The 11,959-nt window shown below is 37.3% G+C and overlaps 1 protein-coding gene across 1 annotated transcript in view; it reads left to right on the top strand.

Moving 5' to 3' along the window:
- The first annotated feature begins 7,023 nt into the window (after positions 1 to 7,023).
- LOC123517399 overlaps positions 7,024 to 11,959 on the top strand; it is a 28,414-nt gene continuing 23,478 nt past the window's right edge. The window contains exons 1-3 of the mRNA XM_045277411.1: positions 7,024 to 7,072; positions 9,259 to 9,378; positions 10,853 to 10,972. Of these exons, the coding sequence (XP_045133346.1) occupies positions 7,024 to 7,072; positions 9,259 to 9,378; positions 10,853 to 10,972 (289 nt within the window). The remainder of the gene's footprint in view (positions 7,073 to 9,258; positions 9,379 to 10,852; positions 10,973 to 11,959) is intronic.

Genomic DNA, 11,959 nt, shown 5'->3' with positions numbered 1-11,959 from the left:
CTGGTCTCTCTCTCTCTCTCTCTCTCTCTCTCTCTCTCTCTCTCTCTCTCTCTCTCTCTCTCTCTCTCTCTCTCTCTCTCTCTCATTACACAAACTGTAGAAACATTTTAAATAAGATAGATTTGCTTAGAGGAGCAGCTTGTGTTGAAACTTTTGATATAATTGCATTAACAGAAACTTTGTTAGACATGCTGAGGAAAGTATTTGATCCGGAGGTTAAAATTGATGGTTATACACTTTTTCATAAGGACAGGGAAAACAGAAGAGGGGGAGGAGTGGCTTTGTACGTTAAAGACACATTGCAGTGTTGCATAAACAGGAAAAATAAGACAGATCACAAAGCAGAGTCTCTATAGGTAGATATTAATGATAGGTCACAATCAGTAGTAATGTGTTTAGTGTGCAGGCCACCTAATGTTTCCAACCAAATTAACTATAGGAGGAAATTAATATAAAGCAGCCAGGTACAGTAAGGTATTTATGGTAGGGGATGGTGGGCAACAGGGAATCAGGAATTTCAAATTTTAGAACCCACATGAGGAAATAATATTCTAGATTTGATTCTGACAAATAGGGAAGGGATGGTTTGCAGGTGGATGTTTGTGGCCAGCTAGGTAACAGTGACCATAATGAAATGTGATATTTATGGAAATGGCACTAAGCTTCTAGAAACAAGAGCACTGGGTACCTGACTTCAGAAAGGCTAATTTTGAAGGCTTAAAAGGGTATTTACAGGGAGCCCACTGGCAAGGGAAGGTCAGGTAAGGTCCAGTATGCAGATGAGAGAAGGAAGGCAGGGTCAAAAAGGTGGGGTGAGGTGTGAAGTGCAAGAAGGAGAGAATGCGAGGGGTGAGGTTGGTGGGACCAGGGCAGGTGAAAGTTGGTGAGATGTATACTTACTTTCTTGAGAAATTACATAGAGGTCAAATAGCTAACATTCCATGTAAAACAATAAAATCACAAAGGAACAACCCTTAAGTGGATGACAGATAGATTAAAACAATGCATAGGACAGAAGAGGAATATACATGAGACTAAAGGGAGAAGATGAGGTTTTAAGGCTACTATACAATGAATTAGTAAAGACAGTTAAAAAGGTTAATTAAGAAAGCTAAAATTGAATATGAGTTGAGGGTAGCCAGCAAAGCAAAGACGGATCCCAAGGAATTTTTCAAGTTAAATAAGACGAAGAGCAGAGAAGAAATAGGTCCTTTAAAGACAGCTAATGGGGAGATGGTTAGTTCTAGGGAAGAGATTAGTAAAAGAATGAATGAATATTTTTTAACTGTCTCCATCCAAGAGAACACACAGGAAATCCCAGATAGCAAACAGATTTTTAGGGCAGAGGACAGCGAGAAGCTGACAGCTATCAATATAACTAAGAAGATGGTAGAACAGGAGATAGATAAACTAAAGAAATTCAAGTCAACAGGACCCAACATAACTTAAAGAGTGCAAGGAGGTTGTCAGTGAGTCATGAGCAGTGCATTTTAGGATGTCATTGGAATCAGATGAGGTATCAATAATGTGGAGAGAAGCTAATATAGTACTAATATTTAAGAAGGGAGATAAAAACCCTAGTGTCTAATTACATGCCTTTCAGCTTAACTTAAGTTATAGGTAAATTAATGGGGTCAAGAATAGCGAAAAACATTTGGGAATCCCTAGACAAACACGGCTTGATAAATTACTCACAACATGGTTTTATGAAGGGAAAGTTGCACCTTGGTAACTTGTTGAATTTTTATTGTAGGATTTTTGAGACAGGAGATAATGGTAATGATTATGACATCCTGTACAGTAAGCCCCCACACTTCATGAATCTCAGCTTGGCAAAATTAACTTTTGGCGGTAGGGTGGCCACGGACCACTGTGTGCACGCTTGGCGATTTGAATTCAAACTTGGCGGCCACATGGCAAACCACGCAGCTCTCCAGTGATGTCAGACCTCTCTCTAAACTTATCAGAACACCATTTTGTTTGTGCTACCCTCTGTTCTGCTAGTGTGGGAACGAATTCCGGAGATTTATGGCCAGCATGGCTTCTACCAGCGCAACATTTGGTACCGGTGCGTGTAACGAAAATGGTGGTGGTGGCAAGGACAAAAGTGAGCAAGGGAAACGGTTGGAAAAACGGGAGTTACAGCCTTTATATCATGTCTATTTATTGTTTATTGGTCTGTTTTGTACATGTTTTCTAATATGTGAAGGCAAAATATTTTATTTCAGCTTGAAAGATGGTATTTTAGGGGTCAAAACAAGGAGTTTGGCAATGACCAAAGACTGATTGAGGTATTTTTAGGCAATTTATATGGTATAAAGAACTAGTGCTTGGCGAAATTCGCATTTGGTTGTAATTTTGCCAGACATTAATTTGCCAAGGGGGGGCGCTTTCTGTACTTAGATTTCAGTAAAGCCTTTGACAAGGTATCACACCAGAGGCTCTTGAGAAAGGTTAGAGCACACGGGATAAAGGATAAGATATTAGGCTGGATTAAAGCGTGGTTAGGCGATAGGCGACAGAGGGTAGTAGTTAATGGTTCTAATTCTGAATGGGGTCAAGCAAGTAGTGGGGTTCCACAGGGTGTAGTTTTAGGGCCATTATTTTTTATATACATTAATGCCTTGGATAGTGGAATTCATAGTGATATTAGTATATTTGCAGACGACACGAAGATAGGTAGATTAATTAGGTCAGATTTGGATGCTGTTACCTTGCTGGCAGATTTGGATAAGATGAATGAATGGATAGATTAAATGGTAAATGCAGTTCAATATTAACAAATGCAGGGTATTGAGCATAGGTAGAGATAATCCATGAAATAGGTACACAATAAATAACAAGGCACTAGGATGTTCCAAGTATGAAAAAGGTTTAGGAGTCATAGTCAGCTCTGATCTCATTCAAAGGAAGGAAAGCATAGAGGCTAGAAATAAGGTGAATAGGATACTAGGTTTGATTTTTAGGAAAGTTAAAAGCAGTAGTCACGTTTTATGTAATACTAAAATTATACTTGGCGCTAGTCAAACCATATCTTGATTATGTGGTACAATTCTGGTTGCCACATTATGGAAAGGATATAGCTCTGTTGGAGTTAATGAAAAGGAGGATGACTAAAAAGATACAAGGGATGAAGGATATTCCCTATGAAGAGAGATTGAAGAAACAATTTGCATTCCTTAGAGAGATGTAGGTTAAGGGGACACCTGATAGAAGTATTTCAGTAGTATAAAGGTTTTAACAAAGGGGACATGAGCAAAGTTCTTAGGATCAGTAGAAGGGACAAGGCCAGAAATAATGTATTTGAGCTTGAAAAATTCAAGTTTAGGAAAGAAATGGGAAGAAATTAGTTTCCAAACAGAATGGTTGATGAGTGGAATAGACTCAGTGGTTTTGTAGTTATTGCTGAGTCAATAGGGAGCTTTAAAAGAAAGTTAGGTAAATTTATGGACAGTTATGATACATGGTATTAGGTAGCTTTAATCATATAGGGACTGCCATGTGTAGGCCTGGGAGCCTCTTGCAGCATCCCTCTTTTCTTATGTTCTCTCTCTCTCTCTCTCTCTCTCTCTCTCTCTCTCTCTCTCTCTCTCTCTCTCTCTCTCAATAAAAATATAGATAAATGAATGAATGGCAAACTTATATTGGTCTCAAAATGTTGAAAATTCAATATTGCAGTGAAAATGACAATAAGAAGTAAAACAATTTTGTGTTTATTTATAGCACGACCAGATGACGAAGTTGTAGCAGCAAGGTTTATGTGTCCTACAAATGAAGTGGTGCCTGCACTCTGCCCCAAATTTCTCCATAGAGACTCCTGGTTGATGCTTTGTCAACTATGCAAGTGAGTGTCATATATTACTGAGTTACTTATGCCAATTATACCTAGAAATAAAACATCATAAAGGTAATAGAAATTAAACATGAGGGGAGGGAGGGGTGGGGGACTGTGCTTTCTTCATTCTCCCTCCCTCCCTGTCTTACTTCCTTCATGTTGTGTTTTCCTCCCATCTCTCCTTTGTCTTAAGGTATTAGCCTCTTAGGGCCAAAACTGGGCAAGAGGTAAGGACATGCTTTTTCCTCATTCTCTAATCAGATTTGGAAGAACAAACAAAAGCCTGAATAATCGCTGAATGTGACTCGGCTTGTCCAGTCAGTTTCATACCATGGCTACATGTTATGTATTAACACCTTTTATACCCCAACCTATGTCGTCACTTCCCTGCAGCCATAACAATATTATATATTGTTTTTCCTTTAAATTCAAAACATTTATTTTAGGGGCGGATTTTTTCATCAGGAGATTGAAATGGAATAAATCCCAATTCTTAAAGGTTTAATTATATGGGGTTAATTTTTTATGCATTTTTTCCTTAGAACATAACCCTTTCTATGTCCAAAAACTCTGTAGCAATAGATAAAGAACGTGAAAGGTTGCTAAATTCTAAGAAAAAGTTACACAGCCTTGCTGTTATTGCGATGAATTCAGCATTCTTTGTACCTCTAGCATTCTTACGCAACTAACCATTCTTATTTAATGCCTCTTGTCTGGTTAGATTACGATAAGTTGTTTAGTTAGGTTAGATAAAGTTAGGTTTAGGTGGATTGGCATACTAGTGTCAAAATCAAAAAGTATACTGCTGTCATAACAACAATAGCAGTGCAGTCTGCTTCTTAATATGAACTAGTCTTTTGTTTTGCTTCAAAAAGTTTCTGGAAGTTGTTATAAGTAAATCTACTGGTTATTGTCATAGAGTTCTTAGTTCTTTATCTAGACATCCTCCTCCCTTCCACAAAAGCTGTCTGTTCATCAGCTCCCTCATCATCACAACAACATCACTGAAACACTTCCTTGCCAGTCACTGCTTACTATCTACAGTAATGAACTAATATCATGTTTCCCTCTACTTTTCATGCAAACTTTCAGTTTATAAGCAAAAAGAAAAAAAAAATACAGTAAACCCGTTTCCTTTTGGGGCTATTTTCCAAAGGCAGATTTCTCTTTACAATGATGATTGAGCACCTCAGGTATGACAGCTGGAACACCATTGCTTAGTTTGCGGGTTAATATAAGCGATAGATTGGCATTTTAGCAGTATTGTCAGTACAATGCAGATTTTTGTACAGCCCTTTGGTGGTGCCTTTTTGACGTAGCCCTGCAATGAATCGGGGATTTACTGTATTATGAATTATCTTATGTAAAAGAATGAGAAATTATTGTATTAGTGAAAATGGCTTTATTTATTTTTATATTGAGCCAAAGAGGAGATATAAAAAAGGAATAGTCAACACTAAAGTAAATATTGATTATAAAATGTTTGAAATTTGATTATTCCAATAATAAGGAAATACTAATAAGAATTTTATATTTATTTGTAGCACGACTGGATGAAGAAGTTGTAGCAATGAGGTTTATGTGTCCTACAAATGAAGTGGTGCCTGCCATCTGCCCCAAATTTCTCCATTGAGACTCCCGGTTGATGCTTCATCAACTATGCATGTGAGTGTCATAATTACTGAGCTACTTATGCCAATTATCCCCAGAGATGAAACATCATAAAGGTAATAGAAATTAAACATGAGGGGAGGGAGGGGTGGGGGACTATGCTTTCCTCGTTCTCCCTCCCTTCATGGCATACTTTCTTCATGTTGTGTTTTCCTCTCATCTCTCCAGGTATTAGCCTCTTAGGTCCAAATCTGGGCAAGAGGTGAGGACATGTTCTTTCCTCATTCTCTAATCAGATTTGGAAGAACAAACAAAAGCCTGAATAATCGCTGACTGTGACTTGACTTGTCCACTCAGTTTCATACCTTGGCTACATGTTATGTGTTACGTTTTACATGCCAACCTATGTCATCACTTCCCTGCAGCTATAACAATATTATATATTGTTTTTCACTTAAATCCAAAACGTTAATTTTGGGGATAGATTTCTTCATCAAGAGATTGAAATGGAGTAAATCTCAGTTCTTAAAGATTTAGTTTTATGGGGCTTCATTTTTTATGCATATTTTCATTAGAACATATTATTTCTATGTCCAAAAAGTCTTTGTAGCAATTGACAAAGAAGATGAAAGGTTGTTAAATACCAAGAAAACTGTGACAGCCTTGCTGTTCTTGTGATGAATTCAGCGTTCTTTGTGCCTGTAGCATTCTTACTTATTGCCTCTTGTCTGATTAGATTAGGATAAGTTGTTTAGGTTAGATTATGTTAGGTTTAGGTGGATTGGCATGCTAGTGTCAAAATCAAAGCGCATACTGCTGTCACAATGAGAACAGCAGTGCAGTGTGCTTCTTAATGTGAACTGATCTTTTGTTTTGGTTCAAAAAGTTTCTGGAAGTTGATGTTATAAGTAAATTACTGGTTATTGCCATGGCATAGAGTGCTTAGTTCTTTATCTAGACATCCTCCTCCCTTCCACAAAAGCTGTCTGTTCATCAGCTCCATCATCATCACAACAACATCTACCACCTCACCACCTTGCCAGTCACCACTTACTATCTACAGTAATGAACTAATATCACATTTTCCTCTACTTTTCATGCAAACTTTCAGTTTATAAGAAAACAAAAAAATACAGTAAATTCCTGTTTCCTTTTTGGGCTATGTTCCAACGGCAGTTTTCTCTTTACAATGATGATTGAGCACTTCAGGTATAACAGCTGGAACACCATTGCTTATTTTGCGGATTAATATATGCAATAGATTGGCATTTTTTTGCTGCATTGTCAGAGAAAGCAGATTTATGTACAGTAAGCCCCTGCACTTGACGAATCTCAGCTTGGTGAAATTCAGTTTTGGCGTTAGGGTGGCCACGGGCCACTGAGTGGACACTTGGCGATTTGAATTCAAACTTGGCTGTCCCCTGGCAGCTGCACAGCGAATCTTGCATCTCTCCGGTGATGTTAGACCTCTCTCTAAACCTATCAGAATGCACTGTGAGAGTCCCCTTCAGCCATTTTGTTTGTACTATCCTCTGTTCTGCTAGCATGGGAAGAAATTCTGGCAATTTACTGCCAACATGACCTCTGCCAACACAACAGGTGGTACTGGTGTGGCTAAGGACAATGGTGGTGGCAGCAAGGACGAAAGTGGACGAGGGAAACGGGTGGAAAAACAGGAGTTAAAACCTTTATATCATGGTTTATTAGCTTTATTAATTGTTTGTCTGTTTTGCACAAGTGGTCTGATATGTGAAGGCAAAAGCTTTTATTTCAGCTCGAAAGATGGTATTTTAGGGGTCAAAATATGGACTTTGGCAATGATCAAGGACTGATTGAGGTATTTTTAGGCAATTTATATGTTATAAAGAACATGTACATGGCGAAATATGCATTTGGTGGTAGTTTCGCCAGACTAATTAATTCACCAAGTGGGCGTTTACTGCACAGTACTTTGGCGGTGCCTTTGGAACGTAGCCCCACAATGAATCAGGGGTTTACTGTATTATGAATTATCTTATGTAAAATTACTGTATTGGTGAAAAGGCTTTATTTTATTTTTATTTTGAGCCAAAGATAAAATATAGATAAGGAATACTCGACACTAGAAATTTATTGGTTATAAAATGTTAGAAATTTGATTATTCCAATAATAATGGAAAATTTAATCAGAATTTTTTATTTTTAGTAGCACGACCCGATGACAAAGTTGTAGCAGCGAGGTTTATGTATCCTAGAAATAAAGTGGTGCCTGCCATCTTCCCCAAATTTTTCTATAGAGACTCCTGGTTGATGCTTCATCAACTATGCAGGTGAGTGTCATATATTACTGAGTTACTTATGCCAATTATACTCAGAGATAAAACATCATAAAGGTAATAGAAATTAAACATGAGGAGAGGGAGGGGTGGGGGACCATGCATTCCTTGTTCTCCCTCCCTCCCTGTCTTACTTCCTTCACGTTGTGTTTTCCTCCCATCTCTCCATTGTCTTTAGGTATTAGCCTCTTAGGGCCAAATCTGGGCAAGAGGTGAGGACATGTTCTTTCCTCATTCTCTAATCAGATTTGGAAGAACAAACAAAAGCCTGAATAATCGCTGACTGTGACTTGACTTGTCCACTCAGTTTCATACCATGGCTACATGTTATCCTGTATTAACACCTTTTACACCCCAACCTATGTCGTCACTTCCCTGCAGCCATAACAATATTATATATTTTCGCTTAAATCCAAAACATTAATTTTAGGGGCAGATTTCTTCATCAAGAGATTGAAATGGAGTAAATCCTAGTTGTTAAAGGTTTTGTTTTATGGGGTTCCTTTATTATTCATTTTCTTCATCAGAACATAACTATTTCCATGTCCAAAAAGTCTTTGTAACAATTGACAAAAGGTGAAAAGTTGTTAAATACCAAGAAAACTGTGACAGCCTTGCTATTCCTGCGATGAATTCAGCGTTCTTTGTGCCTGTAGCATTCTTACTTATTGTCTCTTGTCTGGTTAGATTAGGATAAGTTGTTTAGTTAGGTTAGGTTAAATTAGATTTAGCTGGATTGCCATGCTAGTGTTAAAATCAAAGAGCATACTGCTGTCACAATGAGAACAGCAGTGCAGTGTGCTTCTTAATATGAACTAATCTTTTGTTTTGGTTCAAAAAGTTTCTGGAAGTTGATGTTATAAGTAAATTACTGGTTATTGCCATGGCATAGAGTGCTTAGTTCTTTATCTAGACATCTTCCTTCCACAAAAGCTGTCTGTTCATCAGCTCCTCATCATAACAATATCTACCACCTCACTGAAACACTCCCTTGCCAGTCACCACTTACTATCTACAGTAATGAACTAATATCACATTTTCTTCTACTTTTCCATGCAATCTTTCAGTTTATAAGAAAACAAAAAAATACAGTAAAATTCCATTTCATTTTGAGGCTATGTTCCAAAGGCAATGATGATTGAGTACCTCAGGTATAACAGCTGCAACACCATTGCTTAGTTTGCGGGTTAATGTAATTGGCATTTTAGCAGTATTGTCAGTACAATGCAGATTTTTGTACATCACTTCGGTGGTGCCTTTGGAATGTAGCCCCGCAATGAATCGGGGATGTACTGTATGTATTATGAATTAACTTATGTAATAGAATGAGAAAATACGTTATTTGTCATAATGGCTTTATTTGTTTTCATATTGATCCAAAGATAAGATATAAAAAAGGGGTATTTGACACTAAAGAAAATATTGATTAGAAAATTTGAAATTTGATTATTCCAATAATAAGGGAAATACTAATAAGAATTTTGTATTTATTTGTAGCACTACCTGATGACGAAGTTGTAGCAACAAGATTTGTGTGTCCTACAAATGAAGTGGTGCCTGCCATCTGCCCCAAATTTCTCCATAGAGACTCCCAGTTGATACTTGTCAACTATGCATGTGAGTGTCTTATGTTACTGAGCTACTTACGCCAATTATACCCAGAGATAAAACATCATAAAGGTAATAGAATGGGACTGTGCTTTCCTTGTTCTCCTCTCTCCATGTCTTACTTCCTTCATGTTGTGTTTTCCTCCCATCTCTCCATTGTCATAAGGTATTAGCCTCATAGGGCCAAATCTGGGCAAGAGGTGAGGACATGTTCTTTCCTCATTCTCTAATCAGATTTGGAAGAACAAACAAAAGCCTGAATAATCGCTGACTGTGACTTGACTTGTCCAGTCAGTTTCATACCATGGCTACATGTTATCCTGTATTAACACCTTTTACACCCCAACCTATGTCGTCACTTCCCTGCAGCCATAACAATATTATATATTTTCGCTTAAATCCAAAACATTAATTTTAGGGGCAGATTTCTTCATCAAGAGATTGAAATGGAGTAAATCCTAGTTGTTAAAGGTTTTGTTTTATGGGGGTTCATTTATTATTCATTTTCTTCATCAGAACATAACTATTTCCATGTCCAAAAGTCTTTGTAACAATTGACAAAAGGTGAAAAGTTGTTAAATAACAAGAAAACTGTGACAGCCTTGCTATTCCTGCGATGAATTCAGTGTTCTTTGTGCCTGTAGCATTCTTACTTATTGCCTCTTGTTTGGTTAGATTAGGATAAGTTGTTTAGTTAGGTTAGGTTAAGTTAGATTTAGCTGGATTGCCATGCTAGTGTTAAAATCAAGAGCATACTGCTGTCACAATGAGAACAGCAGTGCAGTGTGCTTCTTAATATGAACTAATCTTTTGTTTTGGTTCAAAAAGTTTCTGGAAGTTGATGTTATGAGTAAATTACTGGTTATTGCCATGGCATAGAGTGCTTAGTTCTTTATCTAGACATCTTCCTTCCACAAAAGCTGTCTGTTCATCAGCTCCCTCATCATAACAATATCTACCACCTCACTGAAACACTCCCTTGCCAGTCACCACTTACTATCTACAGTAATGAACTAATATCACATTTTCTTCTACTTTTCCATGCAATCTTTCAGTTTATAAGAAAACAAAAAAATACAGTAAAATTCCATTTCATTTTGAGGCTATGTTCCAAAGGCAATGATGATTGAGCACCTCAGGTATAACAGCTGCAACACCATTGCTTAGTTTGCGGGTTAATGTAATTGGCATTTTAGCAGTATTGTCAGTACAATGCAGATTTTTGTACAGCACTTCGGTGGTGCCTTTGGAATGTAGCCCCGCAATGAATCGGGGATGTACTGTATGTATTATGAATTAACTTATGTAATAGAATGAGAAAATCGTTATTTGTGAAAATGGCTTTATTTGTTTTCATATTGATCCAAAGATAAGATATAAAAAAGGGGTATTTGACACTAAAGAAAATATTGATTAGAAAATTTGAAATTTGATTATTCCAATAATAAGGAAATACTAATAAGAATTTTGTATTTATTTGTAGCACTACCTGATGACGAAGTTGTAGCAACAAGATTTGTGTGTCCTACAAATGAAGTGGTGCCTGCCATCTGCCCCAAATTTCTCCATAGAGACTCCCAGTTGATACTTATCAACTATGCATGTGAGTGTCTTATGTTACTGAGCTACTTACGCCAATTATACCCAGAGATAAAACATCATAAAGGTAATAGAATGGGACTGTGCTTTCCTTGTTCTCCCTCTCTCCATGTCTTACTTCCTTCATGTTGTGTTTTCCTCCCATCTCTCCATTGTCATAAGGTATTAGCCTCATAGGGCCAAATCTGGGCAAGAGGTGAGGACATGTTCTTTCCTCATTCTCTAATCAGATTTGGAAGAACAAACAAAAGCCTGAATAATCGCTGACTGTGACTTGACTTGTCCAGTCAGTTTCATACCATGGCTACATGTTATCCTGTATTAACACCTTTTACACCCCAACCTATGTCGTCACTTCCCTGCAGCCATAACAATATTATATATTTTCGCTTAAATCCAAAACATTAATTTTAGGGGCAGATTTCTTCATCAAGAGATTGAAATGGAGTAAATCCTAGTTGTTAAAGGTTTTGTTTTATGGGGGTTCATTTATTATTCATTTTCTTCATCAGAACATAACTATTTCCATGTCCAAAAGTCTTTGTAACAATTGACAAAAGGTGAAAAGTTGTTAAATAACAAGAAAACTGTGACAGCCTTGCTATTCCTGCGATGAATTCAGTGTTCTTTGTGCCTGTAGCATTCTTACTTATTGCCTCTTGTTTGGTTAGATTAGGATAAGTTGTTTAGTTAGGTTAGGTTAAGTTAGATTTAGCTGGATTGCCATGCTAGTGTTAAAATCAAAGAGCATACTGCTGTCACAATGAGAACAGCAGTGCAGTGTGCTTCTTAATATGAACTAATCTTTTGTTTTGGTTCAAAAAGTTTCTGGAAGTTGATGTTATAAGTAAATTACTGGTTATTGCCATGGCATAGAGTGCTTAGTTCTTTATCTAGACATCTTCCTTCCACAAAAGCTGTCTGTTCATCAGCTCCTCATCATAACAATATCTACCACCTCACTGAAACACTCCTTGCCAGTCACCACTTA

This window comes from Portunus trituberculatus, chromosome 42, assembly GCF_017591435.1.
Source record: "Portunus trituberculatus isolate SZX2019 chromosome 42, ASM1759143v1, whole genome shotgun sequence".
NCBI lineage: Eukaryota > Metazoa > Arthropoda > Malacostraca > Decapoda > Portunidae > Portunus > Portunus trituberculatus.
Note: the sequence above shows the minus strand (reverse complement) of the source record. Positions and strands in the feature narration are given on the sequence as shown.